Source organism: Xenopus laevis, chromosome 8S, assembly GCF_017654675.1.
Source record: "Xenopus laevis strain J_2021 chromosome 8S, Xenopus_laevis_v10.1, whole genome shotgun sequence".
Lineage (NCBI taxonomy): Eukaryota > Metazoa > Chordata > Amphibia > Anura > Pipidae > Xenopus > Xenopus laevis.
In genome coordinates, this window is record NC_054386.1 from 9,344,663 (window position 1) to 9,365,499 (window position 20,837).

Here is a 20,837-nt window from a genome sequence, read left to right on the forward strand (position 1 = left end):
CCTTTATGGCTGTAAGAAAATGCGATAAGAGGCAGCTCAAGTATTTAAGGGAAAAAGAGCAGCAATGAAACTTTTTCGGGGTTATGACATTGCTGTATCTGGCTTAAATAAATACAGCCGAGACAAGTTGAAGCCCATCTATTAAGATGAAGGGCTTCCTTAAAAGGATATAACTGCATAAAGGTTTACATGTGTTAAGATTTGTTTAAGTTGGGCATTTTTGTGCTGATAGCTCTTGCAGATGGGGTTTCAACCTGCGACTGCAGCGCACTCTCCAAATCCATGTAACGAAACTGCATCTTTCATAGACACTTGCTCTCTCCTGCTTCTGCTTTACTCTGCCGATAATTCCAAGTATCTGCTGACAGTTGAAGGCTTTCGGGATCTGTTTTGAACCAGCTCATGGTTATTGCATTGTAGATGGAACACCGACACAGGGCCTACGATCTATCACTTCAGCTCTCTGCTGGGAGAAATGTGGTTAGATAAGGAAATAAACAGATATTTTTTGGATATTGGGTTTCCATATAAGAGATCCCGTATTTTTGGATGGGTGATTACTATTCAGTTTATATTCAATTGTAATGTATTTCCATGTAATTGAATATCATTAATTTGCAGCATTTATTAAACCTGTGGGTTTTTTGTTTTTTTGTACTTTTAAAGCTCGCCGTTGATCTCTGTGAGCCCAACCCTTGCCAGAATAAAGCTCGGTGCTATAACACAGAAGGAGATTATTACTGTGCTTGCTCAGATGACTATGATGGGAAGAATTGTACTCATCTCAAAGACCACTGTAAAAATAGCTCTTGCAAAGGTAAATGACAAAAGATTATTGCCATTGTGAAGTGTTTTGTTTATAGGAAAACTATACCCCCAAAATGAACACTTTAGCAACAGTTTATATTATATTAAGTGACTTATTAAAGAATCTTGCCAAACTAGTCTATATATTTAAGTAAATCTTGCCCTTTTACATCTCTTGCCTTGAACCACCATTTTGTGATGGTCTGTGTGCTGCCTCAGAGATCACCTGACCAGAAATACTGCAGCTCTAACTGTAACAGGAAGAAGTGAGGAAGCAAAAGACACAACTCTGTCTGTTAATTGGCTCATGTGACCTAACAAGTATGGTTTGTTGGTATGTTTGTGTGCACCGTGAATCCTACGATCACAGGGGGCGGCTCTTGTTTTTTTAAAATGGCAATTTTCTATTTAGGATTACCCAATGGCACGTACTTCTAGAAAAGTATATTATTATGAAAATGATTTATTTACATATGAGCTGGTTTATGCAATATCTTTTTAAAGAGACCTACATTGTTTGGGGGGTATAGTTTTCCTTTAACGCAAATCCTAATTTTCAGAAGGTTCTGCTTATAAAATTAAAAGTTTTTCATTACTGTACTGCCTTTTCCTTCAAGTGTAGAAGGAAAAGGCTTGCCATAAATGACTGTTCTGCAGTTATACAAATGTTAGTGGTCGGATGCTGTTTCAGCTTGAAGTTCGTTTTGTCCGTCAACTCTTTTTTATGCAGCTTATGGTGAGGGTCTCCGTGTCACTAATGTGCCTTTTTTATTTTTAGTCATAGACAGCTGTACAATAGCGATTTCTACTAATGCCACCCAGGAAGGTATCCGTTACATCTCCTCTAATGTTTGCGGGCCTCACGGGCGGTGCATTAGTCAACCAGGAGGAAATTTCACCTGTTCCTGCAACCGAGGATTTACGGGATCTTACTGCCATGAGAGTAAGTATTAAATTAATATTTCCCTATACATAGTACGACTATGAAGGGTTTTTTTTTTCATTTGTGTCTCTCTCATGCTGGTATTCTCTCTCCTCTAGATATAAATGACTGTCTTGGGACCCCTTGTAAGAATGGAGGGACTTGCACGGATGAAATTGATTCTTTCAAGTGCTTTTGCCCAAACGGCTGGGGAGGAGAATTCTGTGACATAAGTAGGTTGGAACAAGTTCCCTTTGTGGATTCCTGTACTGCATAATATACTTTCAGCATGATCTACTTCTATCGTAACATAAAATGCCAGTCAGTAGAAGCTACTTTTGTGTTTGTATTTTGAAAATGTCCTTGTGCCATTTATAGATTACAATGACTGCAACCCCAATCCATGTCAGAATGATGGCAGATGCATAGATCTGGTGAATGATTTCGCTTGCCAATGTAAAAATGGCTGGAAAGGCAAAACGTGTCACTCCCGTAAGTAGATGTCTCTTATTCAGTTGAAATCATCAGTGTATTTAATGGTCAGTTGGAGACTTTAATGGCAGTGATAGTGACAGTAGCTCTTAAACTGGACCTGTCACCCAGACATAAAAACCTGTATAATAAAAGTCAATTTCAAATTAAACATGAAACCCAAATTCTTTTTTTTTTATTGAAGCTGTTGTAAACTCATGTAAAAATTGCAGCTGTCAATCAAATATTGCCTGCCCCTCCTCTATGCCTTATAAAAAATTACTTTCACTTTCCATTTAGCACTTCTTAGATGTCATTGCTCTCCCCACATTCTTCCAGTTCTCTTAAAGGAGAAGGAAAGGCTAAAACTAAGTAAGCCTTATCAGAAAGGTCTATATAAATATACCAGTAAACCCTCAAAGTAATGCTGCTCTGAGTCCTCTGTCAAAAGAAACACCACATTTCTTTTCTATTGTGTACTCATGGGCTTCCGTATCAGACTTCTTGTTTTCAGCTTAAACCTCCAGGGCTAGGGCTTGAGCATGCTCAGTTTGCTCCCCTCGTCCCTGCTGTATTCTGTGCCCAGAGCTATGAGTGAGCAGGGAGAGACTCAGGCAGGAAGTGATGTTACAGCAAGTTAATATGGCAGCTGCTATCTTAAACAAACAGAGAGCCTCTAGAGCTTTTTACTCGGGTATGGTAAAGCATTCTGCAGAATAAATATAGTGTTATAGCTTGCACTTTTGTGGCTTATCTGTTGGTAATAAAATGCCTCCATAGCTTTCCTTAGCTTTCCATAGGTCCCCCATTCTGGTGCACAAGCAAGATTTTGAGATGATGCAAGGCTTGCCTTAATAACAGTGTCCACAAAATGGCTACTACCTTTCTATAATTATGAATTCCCAGACCGAAGGAAACAAGTTTCAAAAACTTTATATAGTGTAATTAAAGTTCATTTTGCTTGACTAAAGGTGGCCATACACAGAGAGATCCGCTCGTTTGGCGATGTCACCAAATGAGCGGATCTCATTCCGATATGCCCACCGGTGGGCAATATCGGGCTGATCCGATCGTGGGCCCTAGGGCCGACTTTCGGCCAGATCTCGATCAGGGAAGCCTGTCGGGGGGGGGGGCCCCCATACACGGACCAATAAGCTGCCGACTTGGTCTGTCGGCAGCTTTTATCGGCCCGTGTATGGCCACCTTTACGTGATAAAATAGGATTTGGAATATTATTTTTTTTGGTGACGGGTCCCCTTTAACACGAGTTGTTAAAATCCTGGGAAATAGAATATCTCTAAGTCATGTTAATTATGCCATCAGTTACAGTTGAAGAAGTCACTATGTGGCCTGATATGGCAGTCAGTCACTTTTATAATCTTGAGTGTGGCGTGGATTTGCATAAATTGATTTATTACTTTACTCGACAGGTGAATATCAGTGTGATGCCAATACATGCAGTAATGGGGGAACTTGTTATGATACGGGAGATTCGTTCCGTTGCCTTTGTCACCCTGGCTGGGAAGGAAGCACATGTAACCTTGGTAAGGATATTTTCTACCACCTGTAAAGCACTGGAATGCCGTTTTAAACCCTGTAGCAAATAGTATTTGCCATATAGCTAGACTTAGTTTCTATGAACAGAAGGTAGCCCATGCATGCAGTGTCTTTTGAGTAGCGGGGGTTGGTTTAAAATCACCATTATACTGTAAATGCCAGATAATAATTCCATGATCACTGTTGATATTTTATTATAATGTTTTAGGAGACTTGGGAAAATTGAGAGGCTTTCTATAGTAACATTTTTCCTTTCTGATTACTTTCTTTGTAATAAAGTATTATAATGTTGTCCTGTTGCAGCTTGCAGAAACATGGATCGTTGTGTGATTTGTCTGCATGCATTTCTCTTATATAAACCTTTATGGGCTACACAGAAAAGCCCAGCAGTAGAACACAGACTGGAAGCTCATTTAGACAACTGTTCTGCCCCATTTGGTATTCTCCTCATGAGTATGTTTGTTACTGGTGTTCTTATTCTGATTTTTGCCAGGAATTGTGTCACCATCTCACAGATACAAACTTTTATTTATGGCTAAATATTGCCTACGGTTCTGCTGAATGCACACTTCATTTGTTTTTTAAAACAAAACGTGGTTAAACCTACAACTAATACTTCTTTCACCAACAGCAAAGAACAGCAGCTGTCTTCCAAACCCCTGTGAAAATGGAGGGACCTGTGTGGGCAACGGAGATTCCTTTTCTTGTATGTGTAAAGAAGGCTGGGAGGGACGGACCTGCACACAGAGTAAGCTATTTTTTAATACCTTTAGGATATTGGGTGTGTCCATTCTGCGTGTTCTATCCTTTCATTTGGTTGTCAACATGTTTGACTCATTTGGGATGGGATGTAACCAGAGGGCATAAAAAGCTTGTTTCAAATGAAATTATGTTGCATATAGGTTTACTATTTGGGCCTAAGGTCTGTAAGCTTGAGCTGCTCCTGTCTACTGATTTTTCTTTTTCCCAACCATATTTCTCTGAGATTAAATACCCTTTAAGGCTTAAAGTTTAAGATGTGCTTTTGTTTCACTACACGCACACTACACCCACTCTATACACACACACACATTTGGTAGTATGTGCATTAAAAAATGGGTGCAAAGTAGAATTCAATCAGGGTTGCCAGGTCTAATTTTCAAAACCAGCCAAAGTCAGCTACAAAACTAGCCAAGAGGCACTTCAAAAGTAGCCCAAAAACAGCACAATATGTGCAGTGATAAAAAGTCTGAACAATAAATGAATATATGTGAAAATTTTCAAATTTTCACTGTTTCGTAAATTTTTCCATGAAGCAAAATGGAACAGATATGTCCGTCACCAGGAGCATAACTACAGAGGCGGCGTGAGATCATACTACATATACAATTTCAATAAATATTGGTAAAACCGCTTAACGTCTGGACATTTTGGTGGCCAGCAGATTTTTTTCCGAAAATTGTCTGAAATTGAGGAAAGTCAGCAGAAAATGCGAGAATGCTTAAAGGGATACTGTCATCGGAAAACATGTTTTTTTCAAAACGCATCAGTTAATAGTGCTACTCCAGCAGAATTCTGCACTGAAATCCATTTCTCAAAAGAGCAAACAGATTTTTTTATATTCAATTTTGAAATCTGACATGGGGCTAGCATTTTGTCAATTTCCCAGCTGCCCCTGGTCATGTGACTTGTGCCTGGACTTTAGGAGAGAAATGCTTTCTGGCAGGCTGTTGTTTCTCCTTCTCAATGTAACTGAATGTGTCTCAGTGGGACCTGGATTTTACTATTGATTGCTGTTCTTAGACCTACCAGGCAGCTGTTATCTTGTGTTAGGGAGCTGTTATCTGGTTACCTTCCCATTGTTCTTTTGTTTGGCTGCTGGGGGGGGGGGGAAGGGAGGGGGTGATATCACTCCAACTTGCAGTACAGCAGTAAAGAGTGATTGAAGTTTATCAGAGCACAAGTCACATGACTTGGGGCAGCTGGGAAATTTACAATATGTCTAGCCCCATGTCAGATTTCAAAATTGAATATAAAAAAATCTGTTTGCTCTTTTGAGAAATGGATTTCATTGCAGAATTCTGCTGGAGCAGCACTATTAACTGATTCATTTTGAAAAAAAAATTTTTTCCCATGACTTGGCTGTTGGCAAATTGTTAAACAAAAACTAAAATACCCAACATGCATTAGGGCAAGAAAAGACTTTGGCTGGTTTTCAAAATCCCAAAAAGTAGCCCAAAACCGTACTCTGGCTAGTTTGTACTTTCAAAAACAGCCCGGGCTTTAAATTAGTAGCCCAATTTGGCTGAAAAACCGCCAACCTGGCCACCCTGAATTCAATTTATAATAGTATATGCATGTAAAAGTATAGATCTGGAATGAAGATCTGCAGACAACTATATCATCCAGCACCTTTCCATATTAAACAGGGTGACCATGTGATAATCGCTCCCCTCCATAAGTCACCTCCCATTAACATCAGTAGGAAACGCCACTGATTACCCCATACCCACAGTAATTACCTAAGAATGTGTAAATGCAATATTACAGTTGGTAATCTTCCATACAGGGGAGAAAATGATTTGTGTGTTATATTTAAAATAATTCGTTATTTTAACAAATTCTGTTCTCTCTACAGATACCAATGACTGCAATCCTTATCCATGGTAAGTATGTGTTACTGAATGTCCAAGGAAGCTGAATATACATTTGTTAAACTTAATACATAGGAATCTAAAGAAAAAAGTGACCTTTTCTAAATTTAAATTAGGATTAGCACGCAGGATAACTTTGAACATATGGAGTGTCTGATCGTTTTCAGCAGGTGAAGGCTGGTCTATAATACTGTATATACTAGGGAAAACCAGCTGTGTAATGTATATTGTGTTTATGGTAGGTTCTAATGTTTAAAAATATTCATTATATGAACAAAAGTATCTAGACGAAATGTATCCACTTTTTATTAATGGAAGCAACTTAAGCCACATCAATAACTCCAACATATAATTAAGCACACGTCCACAAACAATGGCAGTAACATAAGTCGTACTGCTTCGTATTAGGATGCCACCTTTCCAACAATTCAGTTTGTCAAATGTTTGCTCTTCTAGTTAAATTCAAGCAACAATACTCCTAGACATAGCCCCGACCTCAACCCAATGGAACACACATTGGATGAATTAGAAAACTGAGCCCTAAACCTGATCACCCAACCACAATAATATTCTTGTGACTTAAAACCCAGTTAACTCAGCACGCTGCTTGCTGGTCATCTTTGACTAGTCCCTCTCCTTCTCTAATCATATTAATAATACTGCCAAAACCTGTCTTTTTTTCCTCCGTAATATAGCAAAGGTACGCCCCTTTCTTTCACAAACAACAGCCAAAACACTAATCCATGCCCTTATCTTACCCCGTTTAGACTATTGGAATCTCCTCCTAACTGGTCTTCCTGACTCCCATCTCTCTCCCCTCCAATCAATCTTAAACTCTGCTACCAGGATCCTTCTGATCTCTCCTAAGGGCAGGGGCAGATTCGGGGAGATTGTCGCCTGGCGACTAATCGCCTCTTCTGCGGGGTGACAATCTCCCCGAACTGCCTTCTGCCTGCTATGAGAAAACGCCTGCGCCAATGCACTCGCGGCACTTTGATTTCCGAAGTTGCCAGAGGTTTCCTCTTGAGGCATTATAGCAGGGGGAAGGCAGTTCAGGGAGATTGTTGCCTCACCAGGCAACTAAAGCTGCCTGTGTGCCTCTGCCCTAAAAGGGAACCTGCTCAACCCCAACTAAAATCCTTAGTGTGGCTGCCTGTTAAGCAAAGGATAACATATAAAACTCTTCTACTAACATTCAAAGACCTTCACTCCTCTGCTCCTCATTACATTTCTTCTCTTGTCTCACTATACGTTCCTGCTCGTCTTCTCAGAGCCACCTTCTCTTCACACCATCCACTGCCACCTCTCGTCTCAAACCCTTCTTTCTTGTTGCTCCTTACCTCTGGAATTCCATCCCTGAGGAATCCTCTCTCCATCTCTCTCTTCAAGAAAAAACTAAGAGCCTACCTTTTGGAGCACTAGAAAATTAGCCTAGTCCTGTGCCTACTGACTATGCCTTACCTTGTGCACTTTTTCATCTCCAAATTGTATCTGTATGTTAGCCTCCCATCCACTTAGACTGTAAGCTCTACGGGGCATGGGCCTCCTTCCTACTATGTCTCTTACCACATAGCACTTAAGCTCTTTGTCCTGATATGGTTCTGTATATATTTATGTGATATATATATATATATATATATATATATATATATATATATATATATATATATATATATATATATATATATATATATATATATATATATTGTACTTTTATGTACTGCACATCGATGCAGCTCCTTAACAGCACTTTACAAATAAAGTTATACATACATGCATACAAAAAGTGAAATCTCAGCAACTGTATTTCTACATTTAATAGAGGCTAGTACAGCAGCACAGAGTGGGGCAATAACATAATAATACTCTTGCTTTGCAAATGATATGTTTGACAGGCAGAGGTCCAGATACTTTTGTCCATATAGTGCAGAGGTGTCCAAGAGGTAAATTGGGATCTACCAGTAGACCTTTAGCTGGTGATCAGTAGATCTGAAGACACTGTCAACAAACAGCTTGTCTAAATCACCCTCCTTTTTCATTCATATATCTATTATGTTAAGATTACATATGAAATGAATGTTTATGGATGTAGATCATAATGGGACAACATCACTAAAAGTAGACCCCACATTAGTAAAGTATGGGCTTATAGTTCATGTACACCCTTTTATGCCGAGACCTGAGCAACCAAGCTTTTAAATGAAAACACAGAAAACTGTTCTGGCAGAATACACAACCTAATGGCTTTTCTGTTTCTTATAATATATTTCAGTCCTCTAAAAGCCTATTTCAGGCCATCTAAAATGGATTTTTCTACTTTACTTTGCAGCTACAATGGTGGAATATGTGTTGATGGAGTGAATTGGTTTCGCTGTGAATGTGCCCCTGGCTTTGCAGGACCTGACTGCAGAATCAGTAAGTACTCCTTTTTAGAAGAATGCCATGTGATAGTGGTTACCGAAAATGGCTTTTTACTGGGGATTTACATGAGCGTTTCACTGAGAATCAAGCTATTCTTATGGCATTTAGGGTTAAGCGTCCCCTTTGGGTTAGTAGCAGCGCTTAAAGGAATTGTACAGTGTCAAAATAAAAACTGGGTAAATAGATGGGTTGTGCAAAATAAAAAAATCTAATCTAGTTAGTTAGCCAAAAATGTAATGTATAAAGGCTGAATTGACTGGATGTGTAACATAATAGCCAGAACACTACTTCCTGCTTTTCAGCTCTCTTGGTTTCCACTGATTGGTTACCAGGCAGTAACCAATCGGAGACTTGAGGGCGGCCACATGGGTCATATCTGTTGCTTTTGAATCTGAGCTGAATGCTGAGGATCAATTGCAAACTCACTGAACAGATATGTACCATGTGGCCCCCCCCTTTAAGTCGCTGACTAACTCAGAGTTATAGAGCTGAAAAGCAGGAAGTAGTGTTCTGGCTATTATGTTAGACTTCCAGTCACTCCAGCCTTTATACATTACAGTTTTGACTAACCATATTTACACAGTTTTTATTTTCACACTGAACTGTTCCTTTAAACTGTTCCTTTAAACTGTTCCTTTAAACTGTTCCTTTAAACTGTTCCTTTAAACTGTTCCTTTAAACTGTTCCTTTAAACTGTTCCTTTAAACTGTTCCTTTAAACTGTTCCTTTAAACTGTTCCTTTAAACTGTTCCTTTAAACTGTTCCTTTAAACTAGGGATGCACGGAACCCCCAAATCCTTCTCGCATATATAAATTAGGGGTGGGAAGGGGAAAACATTCTTACTTCCTTGTTTTGTGACAAAAAGTCCTTGGTTTTACTCCCCACCCCTAATTTGCAAATTAGGATTCGGTTCGGCCGGGCAGAAGGATTTGACCGAATCCTGCTGAAAAAGGCTGAATCCTGGATTCGGTGCATCCCTAGCTAAAACAGATGTAAACCTCCCAAATGATGGTTCATACATTAGTATAAGGATTCATATAAGACACTCTAAATGATGAATCTACCATAAGCGATTTCTCTACCACCTCGGGCAATTCTGATCTCATAGCATGAGTAGCGTCTAATCTCTGTGTGCCAAGATCTCACTAGTAATTTTATATGGGCTAGCCTTCGCACCCTGCAGAAATAAAGCCGACAGTTTTAGCTTTTCAGGGTAATGGTACATTAAATTATCATTTCTTTTGAACCTTTCATTTTTTTGGTGTTACTATTCCTTTAAAAATGATGGTACCTGTACTGGTATTTTCACTTCTTTGGTGTTTTATTGCAACTCAAAGCTTTTATTGGAATTCACAGTTACAAAAATCATTGCCAAGGGTGGCATTCGCCAGTAGATCGTGGTCCGTGAAGTATAGCAGCCATTCATTTGCCCACCTTAAGTCAAGTATAAAAGCTCATAGTCTGTTTTAATGGAAGGGGTTGTCCTGCATCTTCTACTAAGCCAAAATATTTAAACATTTATGGATTCATTATTTGATCACATACTTTAAAGGGATACTGTCATGGGAAAAAAATTTTTTTTCAAAATGAATCAGTTAATAGTGCTGCTCCAGCAGAATTCTGCACTGAAATCCATTTCTCAAAAGAGAAAACAGATTTTTTTATATTCAATTTTGAAATTTGACATGGGGCTAGACATATTGTCAATTTCCCAGCTGCCCCAAGTCATGTGACTTGTGCTCTGATAAACTTCAATCACTCTTTACTGCTGTACTGCAAGTTGGAGTCATATCACCCCCTCCCTTTCCCCCCCCCCCCCCAGCAGCCAAACAAAAGAACAATGGGAAGGTAACTAGATAACAGCTCCCTAACACAAGATAACAGCTGCCTGGTAGATCTAAGAACAACACTCAATAGTAAAAACCCATGTCCCACTGAGACACATTCAGTTACATTGAGAAGGAAAAACAGCAGCCTGCCAGAAAGCATTTCTCTCCTAAAGTGCAGGCACAAGTCACATGACATGGGGCAGCTGGGAAATTGACAAAATGTCTAGCCCCATGTCAGATTTCAAAATTGAATATAAAAAAATCTGTTTGCTCTTTTGAGAAATGGATTTCAGTGCAGAATTCTGCTGGAACAGCGCTATTAACTGATTCATTTTCAAATTTTTTTTCCCGATAACAGTATACCTTTAAGTAAGGATTTTCACTTTAATCGTTAAATCCCCATTACAAGCAGAGTTTCAGTGCTGTTTTTTCCTGTACCTTACACATGCTTCAACTGTAAACTGAGCAGCTCTATCCACTGCCAATTAGGCAGATATTCAATTGAAATGCTTTTCAATGCTTCTATTCCATTCATCATTATTGTGTTGATTCTCTTTTGTAGACATCGATGAATGCCAGTCTTCCCCTTGTGCATATGGCGCCACTTGTATAGATGAAATAAATGGTTACAGGTGCACCTGCCCATCTGGAAGAGCTGGCCTCCGTTGCCAAGAAGGTAATTGCTATGTTCCTTAGTCCTTGAGAGACACCATGAATGTGCATTCTTTTCCTATTATTTATTTTTATTTTGGGGGGAGGGGAGTTGAAAGTTATCTAAACCCTTTTTTCCTTCCTTTTTTTGTCTTAATGAAGTCATTGGATTTGGAAGATCTTGTTGGCTTAAAGGAATGCAGTATCCCCATGGCGGAAAATGGGTGGAAGAGTGCAATAGCTGCCATTGCTTGGATGGTTTTGTTGACTGTACCAAGGTATGTTCAAGTTAAAGGAGAAGTAAAGCCTACCTAAAGAAGGAGGCTAGAAATGTTGTACCTTATGTTTTGAGCTTCTGTACCAGCCCAAGGCAACCACAGTTCTTTAGCAGTAAAGATCTGTGTCTTCAAAGATGCCACAGTAGCTCCCCATTCTTTTCTGCTGATTCACTGCACATGCTCTGTGCTGCTGTCACTTACTGAGCTTAGGGAGCCACTCACAATATACAGTACACATAGAATAGAAATGTCACAATATAAGGCTGATTAGTAATTAATACAGATAATTACTACATGGCAGCACAGAAACCAGTGCAATTAGCATCAGAATTTAATAATCAGCAAACCTGTAGCTTCAGCTTATATTACAGGGGAAGCTCATTTTCTGCTGGATAATTAGTGACGACCCCTAAGCTTAGCTTCTCAACAGCCAATCAGAGCCCACTGAGCATGTGAGTGTCACTTTCCAAGATGGTGACCCCCTGTGACAAGTTTGAAGTCCTGGATCATTGCTGCTATTGACAAGCTGAAACTTTAGGCGGGTGCAATAAGTTCAGTAAATACAATATTAGGTGTGCACCGAATCCAGAATTCGGTTCAGTATTCAGCCAGGATTCTGCCTTTTTCAGCAGGATTCGGCCGAACCAAATCCGAATCGGTGGGGAGGGAAATCACGTGACTTTTTGTCCCAAAACAAGGAAGTAAAAAATGTTTTCCCCTTCCCACCAACAATTTGCGTATGCAAATTAGGATTTGGTTTGGTATTCGGTCGAATATTTTGCAAAGGATTCGGGGGTTCGGCTGAAACCAAAATAGTGTATTCAGTGCACCCCTATAAAATGTGGCATTTTTGGCCATATTAATTTTTATGGTTTAGTTCTCCTTTAAATACCATTTCATGTCAAAGTATTTGGATCTTCGTTATGTAATGAAATGTAGACCATGTTTCTCACATCTGCATTTAGACATGGTGTGGCCCAAAGCCTTGTTTGCCGGAACAGTCTCAAGACAAGAGCCAGTGCCCTATTGGTCAGGATTGTGAAGCCAGAGTGACGCCATTTAAATGTTTCCAGCCACCTTGCGGGGAATGGGGAGAATGTAACGCTCCATTACCAGCAGCCGTCAAGTGTCTGCCTCACTCGGACTACTTGGACAATAATTGTGCAAAAATAACTCTAATCTTCAACAGTGACAAAGTTCCACCGGTAAGATTTGTTTATTTTCATGTACAACATATACAGAAATACGCTGCGTATGATCTATAATTACCGTGTTTATTCACATTTCTAACTAGGAAGTCCTGATTTGAGCTCACTGAACACATTCAATCAAAAGCCCTTACCCATGTTTACCAGCTGTGACTTTTGTTTTTTAGTTTTTATTTTTTTTTTAATTTTTTTTTAATGAATTACATTATTTGTATTGAATGCATATTTTTGTCCTACTTTTCAGCTATTATACAGTAAGATTTGTAAGAACACTGGGGCTCATTTATAAACATTGCACAGGGCAGATTGGTTCGCACATATATTTGCACTGCGCATGGTTACATTTATAAAGCTGAATAAGAGTGTGCAAACACAATTGAGCTTTTTAAATATGGCAAAAATTGCGAATATTATGAGCACACTTTGGGGATTATTTACTAAACTCTGAATGCAACAATCAGGAAAAATTGGTGATTTTATATATATATATATATATATATATATATATATATATATATATATATATATATATATATATATATATATATATATAATATATATATATATATATATATATATATATATATATATATATATATATATATATATATATATATATATATATATATATAAAATCGGACGAATTTTTCGGAATTTATTAAACCCCAAGGATGGAAAAGTCAGAATCACAAAATCCAGCATCTCCGACCTGTCGAGGTTGCATATAAGTCAATGGGAGAAGTCCCAATGATTTTTTGATGTGCGCTGGGTTTTGTGCAATACCCTGACGTATTCAGAGTTTTTGGGAGAAAAAATCGCGAAAATCAAACTATTTCACGCAAAGCAAATTTTCGGGAAAATGTAATAATAAATAAGAGGTAAAAACCTGAGCGGATTTGATAGGAGTTTGTAGTAGAAAATATTGAGATAAATTCGCCCTTTGATTAATAACCCCCTTCACATTTAAATTACACCACAACTTTGGTGGTGGAGATATTCGCAAAACAGTTTTCCCAATTGCAAATTTGTTACCGTCAGAGCTATTTTCGAGCAGTCTCATTTGCGAAAATGTATTCTCATTGCGAACTTGCAAAAACCAGAAAGGCAGTGCAATATATTAGTGTTCAGAAAAAAAACATGGGCAGTACAACCATTTGCAAATAAATATGCGCTGCGCAAACTTTATAAATAATCCCCACTTTGTTCTATGAACCCCTTTGACATATACTTAAAGGAGAAGGAAAGCTACCAAAGCAGTTTATTGCCAATAGATTAACCGCAATAGTGCAAGCTATAACACTTTATTTATTCTGCACAATGCTTTACCATACCTGAGTAAACCGCTCTAGAAGCTCTGTTTGTTTAGGATAGCAGCTGCCATATTAGCGTGGGGTGACATCACTTCCTGCCCGAGTCTCTCCCTGCTCACTCATAGCTCTGGGCTCAGGGAGGTGAGGAGCGGTAGAGGGAGAGAGGAACAAACTGAGCATGCTCAAGCCCAAGCCCTGGAGGTTTAAGCTGAAAACAGGAAGTCTGATACAGAAGCCCATGAGTACACAATAGAAGGAAAGAAATGTGCTGTTTCTTTTGACAGAGGACTCAGAGCAACATTACTTTGAGGATTTACTGGTGTATTTATATAGACCCTTCTGATAAAGCTTACTTAGTTTTAGCCTTTCCTTCTCCTTGGCACAGAGATGCCTTATATTATGCGCAGTGCTTTAATGTTTTTCCAAAAACATATGTCCTGTCCCTCAGTCCTGTGTAATATGTTGTTCTTGTACAAGTGCACTGAATAAATCACACAAAATTTGTTTCCCTTTTTTCGTTTTAAAGGGAACGACAGTTGAAAGTGTCTGTTCAGAGATCAGATATTTGCCCTCGATTAGGACTGTATCAAAAGAGAGGCAGCTCGTTGTTTTGTGCGACGTATCCAATTCCATGGAAAAAGCGATAGAGGTTGCCATAGTAAGTAACTGTTCCTAAGTAACACACTTGTAAACTGTTGAATCAAAATGCATCTTACAGTGTATTCATTGACAATAGATTAAGTTAATTGATCTACACCAAATGCATATTTTTTTTCAATTTCAAAAAGACCCTTTTGAGCGAAGTCCGTAACATTTCCACAGAAGTTTCCAGTGAGTCATGACAGAATTGCTGGACGCCGTTTCCCGTTCTTGCCTCCCATATCCCTCCAGTAATGATTTAGTGTTCTAATTCTGTAGCAAGATGTCAATGAGGATATCATGTTCCAGCCCAGGGGCGCTGACTGCTAAATAAGCATTGTTTATACTATACACAAGTAGTGTCTCAGTACAATTATAAGAAGTTATATCCGTTTCATTCTGCACACTTTATACAATTCAACTGATACTGCATAACTTCTTATGATTGTACTGAGAAATACCATCAACGGGGGGGTTCACCTTTAAGGTAACTTTTCTTATGTTCTAGAACGGCCAATTCTAAGCAACTTTCAATTGGGGTTTCGTTATTTTTTTTATAGTTATTTGCCTTTTTCTTCTGACTCTTTGCAGCTTTCAAATGGGCGTCACTGACCCCCTTCTAAAAAACAAAAGCTCTGTAAGGCTACAAATGTATTGTTATTGCTACTTTTTATTACTGATCCTTCTATTCAGGCCTCTCCTGTTCATATTCCAGTCTCTTATTCAAATCAATGCATGGGCCCTAGTTACCAGATTGCTTAAGATGCTAATTGAAGAGCTGCTGAATAAAAAGCAAAAAGCCTTCAATAATAAAACCAATTGCAAATTGTCTCAGAATATTACTCTCTACATCATACTAAAAGTTATCTCAAAGGTGAACAACCCCTTTAAACTGTATGTTATGCTATACTTGGATATAATTCAGCTCATTTGTAAATAGCTACATAAAAAAATATTAAAATATATATATATATATATATATATATATATATATATATATATATATATATATATATATATATATATATATATAATACACAAAAGCCATGAATATCTTGTAAATTATATCCTTATAATACACAAAAGCTATGAATATCTTGTAAATTATATCCTTATAAACGGTGAGTAGTCATGTAATTTTTGTCACATGACTCTCTAAAACTTGTGTATTATAATAAATAAAGTAGGGAATCACCGAATCCAGGATTCGGGCTTTTTCAGCAGGATTCAGTTTCGGATGAATCCTTCTGCCCAACCAAACCGAATCCGAATCTTAGTTTGCATATGCAAATTTGGGGTGCGGAGGGAAATCGTGTGATTTTTTTGTCACAAAGCAAATGCAAATATGCAAATTAGGATGCAGTTCGGTATTCGGCCGAACCCTTGCAAAGGATTTGGGGGTTCGGCCGAACTCAAAATAGTGGATTTGGTGCATCCCTAAAATAAAGTAACGCTTTTTGGAAAATATGAGGATATCATAAGTAACCTCGGAGTTCCATGACCTGTTCCATTATATGGTCATGGAACTCCTCGGTGACTTATTATATCCTTATATTTTACAATATACACACGCTAAACAAGGTAGCCCCAGCACTCTCAATATATAACCCCCTGAAAAAAAATATTCTTGCACAACTGAACTGTAACTTTCTTAAAAAAGACACTTTTAGTTACAAAGCATGCATAAACTGACGCGCCCCATCAAGGCAGTGTCCAAGCGTCAGCCCTATCCTAAGTGAAAAAAGTATTATCTTTGTGGAGAGAGAGACTATACCTGCTTTTCTCTTTATTTAGCATGATCTCTTCCAAAGACACCGTTAGGCGGGGGTTGGGAGAGCGAGCATTTTAGGAGAGAGCCTCTCCCAACCCCCGACTAATGGTGTCTTTGGAAGAGATCATGCATCTGAAATAAAGGGAAAAGCAGGTATGGTCTTTCTTCTCTTCTATTTTCTGCATGAAGTATATATATATTTTAACAAAGTATTTTTCTCTCCCGCAGTCCTTTATCTCACAGGCAGATGACAAGGACAACAGTCTGATTCAAAATGCTGCAAATACCATTGTTAATTCAATTACAAAAAGGCAAAACAGTACAGTACTGCTGGCTGTCATGGAAGTCAAAGTGGAAACGATGGTTGTTGGCAGTTCTCATTCAGGTATGTTGTAAAATCTCCTCCGTTTGTTTTTTCCTGAGCCTCGCCCTTCATGTATAAAATGTGTTGTGCAACAATTTATTACAATGAGTTTCTGATGTTTTAATCTCTTACAGATTACCTTATCCCGGTACTCTGTACAGTTTTCAGTATTGTGTGGATAACATGCATAATAATCTGTGTGTGGTGGATGCGGAAGAGGAGAAAAGAGCGAGAGAGAAGGTGCCAAGAAGAAGAGCGTGCAAATAACCAAAGGGAGCCTTTGAATCCCATTTGGAACCCTATAGGGGCGCCTTACAAAGACATTCGTTATGAATGCAAAAATTTCCTTTCTCATCAGAAAAGAACTTATGATACTGAAGAGGAGGAAAAGGAGGAGGAGATCGGAGAGGAGGTGACCGAGGTGGACAAATGTCTCTCTCAGACAGGCCCAAAAACTTTACCGAGCAAAGGGGATGTTGACTGCTCAGAGAGCAGCCCTGTTAAGAAACCCCATCGGACAAGTCACTTCAAAATAGATAACCGACGTGTTAAAAATGTGAATACATCCCACTGAAGGAACTACAGCCTCATGTGCGTAATAAGGGACATTGTGCCTTGGCTAGGAATGGGAACCTGAGAGAGGCAACATTTCATCATCTCCATTTCATTCGTTCCTTCCGTCCTAGGAGGGGCCTGTGTCGTTTAGCTCTGCCAACCAGTGGCAGGGAGGTTTAGGACTAAATTCTGGAGTCTGTTCATTTCTTAAAGATGTAAGAAATGTATTTTTTTTTGTTCCTGTTGTCTTTCTATAAATTATTTTTGGCAAAAAAGATGAGCGGAAATCTTTGATAGTTGCTATTTTTGCTTTGAAAGCTCCTCAAGAATTTTGAGGAAACAAAAAAAAAAAAAAACGTCATAGCTGGATTTCCACAATATCCTCACGTTCAGTTTGTTGCTTAATTGTACATTTGTTTACAGAATGTATTTCCTTTTTGTAATCTTATAATTTAACGCAGGTAATTTGCTTAAAGCCTCCTGGTTGAGGCAAATGAGCGAAGGTATATCTGCCCCGCCCCCTGACGAAAGCCCAGGTCACGAGCGAAGTATTGTACTGCAGAGAGCGGCCAGACAAGGGTTAATCTGTCTATTCCCAGCTCACATACACTTGTTGCATTTTTTGTTTTTTTACTTTAAAGGACCAGTGATATCAAAAATTTTTTTTAAAAAAATGAGTATACATCAAAAAAAAAAACACCAAGACAATTAAACTTTAAAATCTAAGTCTTTATTAAGAAATAACTTACAGAAACTCCTCTTCAGAAAGCGATCGGGCGATCCATCGTGCAGCGCTCGATTTCTCCTCCCTGTCTTCCTTATAGGAGATGGCAAGGGAAGAGAAATCGAGCGCCGCATGATGGATCGTCAATCCGTCGCCTTTTCTGAAGAGGATTGGAAGCAGAGTTTCGGTAAGTTATTTCTTAATAAAGGCTTTGCGATTTTAAAGTTTAATTTGTCTTTGTGGTTTTTTTTTTTTCTATGTATACTAACGAATTTTTTAAAAAAAAAATTGGTTACTGGTCCTTTAATTCTTTGCCTTACGATTATTTTAATGGGAATGACTAAAACCGGAGACAAAAATGTCTCGGACCTTTCAATGTTGACTTCAAAAGTGGCCTTTTATGTTTTTTTGTTTTTGTTTTTTTTAGGATTGCAGTATTGATGTATGTGACAAGTGCCTTGAGATTAAAACTTTTTATAGCAACTGTCAAAGACTACCCTTTCTGCTTAAAGTTGTAAGCAGAGCAATAGGGGGAATCCTCTTAGAGATACGGTTTATTTTCTATTTGTGAATGAATATTTTTGTAAATATGTATATATTAAATAAATTGCTCTGTATATTTGATTTATTAAAGTTTTTTTTTTTTTATTTTATTTTGTTCTGGACATGCCATTCCTTTTTAATTTATGTTGCAGAAAGGGAAGTTTAGTGACTGGCTTTTCATAGAGAATGTTCCCAACCCCATGGTTTTTTGTTTTTCTTTTGTTTTGTTGTCTAGATTTAATAAGGCATGTTAATATAATCAATGTTAGGAGTCTTGTATTTCCATTGCGACACCATTGTGTGTAAATAGTTATTCAGGATTTTTGTCCAAGTACACAGGCAGTTCCATTAACCTTGTGCGTCAGGGCAAACAAGATGAGGGGAGGCAAACATACCACCCTTTCTGTCAGACCTGTTCATTAAAGGAGAAGGAAAGTCTTCTTCCACTTGGGAATGCCTAACATTTGGCACCCCAAGTGAATGTATTGACTTACCTGAAACCCCGGGGTGCTCCTATCAGCAGAAAACTGCACCGGCCCAGGGTTCTTGCAAGAAGCACCACGGAGCCATCCTCTTCCCGTGTCTTCTTTCTTCTCGCGGCACATTAGAGTGAAAAGCCGAACTTTAACTAAAAAGTCGGCTATTTCGTTCTACTGCGCATGCGTCTGCCCCAGGAAATTTGAAGAAAGAAGAAGCCGTTAGAGGATCACTCTGTGGTGCTCGCTAGAATAACCCCAGGCCAGTGCTCCTATCAGGAGAAAACTGCACCGGCCCAGGGTTCTTCCAGCGAGCACCACAGAGTGATTCACTTCCATCTTCTTCTTTCTTCTCGCGGCTGCGCAAGCACAGTAGAGCGAAAAGCACCACGGAGCGATCCTCTAACTGCTTCTTCTTTCTTCAAATTTCCCGGGGCAGACGCATGCGCAGTTGAACGAAATAGACGACTTTTTAGTTCAATCTCGGCTTTTTGCTCTACTGTGCATGCGCAGCCGCGAGAAGAAAGAAGAAGCTGGAAGAGGATGGCTCTGTGGTGCTCGCTGGAATAACCCTGGGCCGGTGCTCCTATCAGGAGAAAACTGCACCGGCCCAGGGTTCTTCCAGCGAGCACCACAGAGTGATTCACTTCCATCTTCTTCTTTCTTCTCGCGGCTGCGCAAGCACAGTAGAGCGAAAAGCACCACGGAGCGATCCTCTAACTGCTTCTTCTTTCTTCAAATTTCCCGGGGCAGACGCATGCGCAGTTGAACGAAATAGACGACTTTTTAGTTCAATCTCGGCTTTTTGCTCTACTGTGCATGCGCAGCCGCGAGAAGAAAGAAGAAGCTGGAAGAGGATGGCTCTGTGGTGCTCGCTGGAATAACCCTGGGCCGGTGCTCCTATCAGGAGACACTGGCCGGGGGTTATACCAGTGAGCGCCACAGATCGATTCTCTTCTGACTTCTTTTCTTCTCGTGGCTGTGCATGCGCGGTAAATCGAAAAGCACCACAGAGCAATCCTCTTTGCTTCTTCTTTCTTCAAATTATTCGGGCAGAAGCATGCGCAGTTGAACAAAATAGCCAACTTTTTAGTTAAAGTTGAGCTTTACACTAATGCGCATGCACCGCGAGAAGAAAGAAGCTGGTGCTCACTGGTATAACCCCGGCCGGTGCAGTTTTCTGCTGATAGAAGCAACGGCCCAGGGTTTTAGCTAAGTAAATACAATCACTTGGGGGTGCCTAACATTCGGCACCTCCAAGTGGAAGAAGACTTTCCTTCTCCTTTATTTGTGTTATTACCCAATGTGTTTTATTTCCTGTACACTACAAACCTAATGAAGGGAACAATATTTTCCTTTTTGCTCCCCTCTCCCACTTGGTTTTTAGTTTTATTTTTTTAGTTACTGGCTTTTTCTCCCTGACTAAAAAAAAAATATATATAAAAGTTAAAAATTGTAATCTTACAAAATGAATTACCTTATAGAAAATTGGTTATTCAAAATCAAGGTTTGCAGCATATTTCCCTGTTCTTTCAGATTGTTTATAATTGCATCGAAGGCCGAGTTTTTTGTGTTTTTTTTAATTTTTTTAAAGCAATGCAACACTGCACCCTTTGCTATTGGACTACCAATGAAGTAAAGTTACCTGTTTTGGCCAATGAGCATGAATGCTTGAAA

The 20,837-nt window shown here is 39.0% G+C and overlaps 1 protein-coding gene across 3 annotated transcripts in view; it reads left to right on the plus strand.

Annotated features, from left to right (window-relative positions):
• Positions 1 to 17,792, plus strand: part of jag2.S (jagged 2 S homeolog) — an 83,358-nt gene extending 65,566 nt beyond the window's left edge. For all 3 annotated transcript variants that reach the window (XM_018232298.2, XM_018232299.2, XM_041574735.1), the window contains 14 exons: positions 667 to 817; positions 1,586 to 1,750; positions 1,849 to 1,962; positions 2,108 to 2,221; positions 3,631 to 3,744; positions 4,389 to 4,505; positions 6,375 to 6,402; positions 8,720 to 8,805; positions 11,204 to 11,317; positions 11,455 to 11,570; positions 12,536 to 12,775; positions 14,615 to 14,746; positions 16,727 to 16,883; positions 16,997 to 17,792. In XM_018232298.2, the coding sequence (XP_018087787.1) occupies positions 667 to 817; positions 1,586 to 1,750; positions 1,849 to 1,962; positions 2,108 to 2,221; positions 3,631 to 3,744; positions 4,389 to 4,505; positions 6,375 to 6,402; positions 8,720 to 8,805; positions 11,204 to 11,317; positions 11,455 to 11,570; positions 12,536 to 12,775; positions 14,615 to 14,746; positions 16,727 to 16,883; positions 16,997 to 17,436 (2,088 nt within the window). In that variant the 3' untranslated portion in view covers positions 17,437 to 17,792. The remainder of the gene's footprint in view (positions 1 to 666; positions 818 to 1,585; positions 1,751 to 1,848; positions 1,963 to 2,107; positions 2,222 to 3,630; positions 3,745 to 4,388; positions 4,506 to 6,374; positions 6,403 to 8,719; positions 8,806 to 11,203; positions 11,318 to 11,454; positions 11,571 to 12,535; positions 12,776 to 14,614; positions 14,747 to 16,726; positions 16,884 to 16,996) is intronic.
• Positions 17,793 to 20,837: the final 3,045 nt, after the last annotated feature.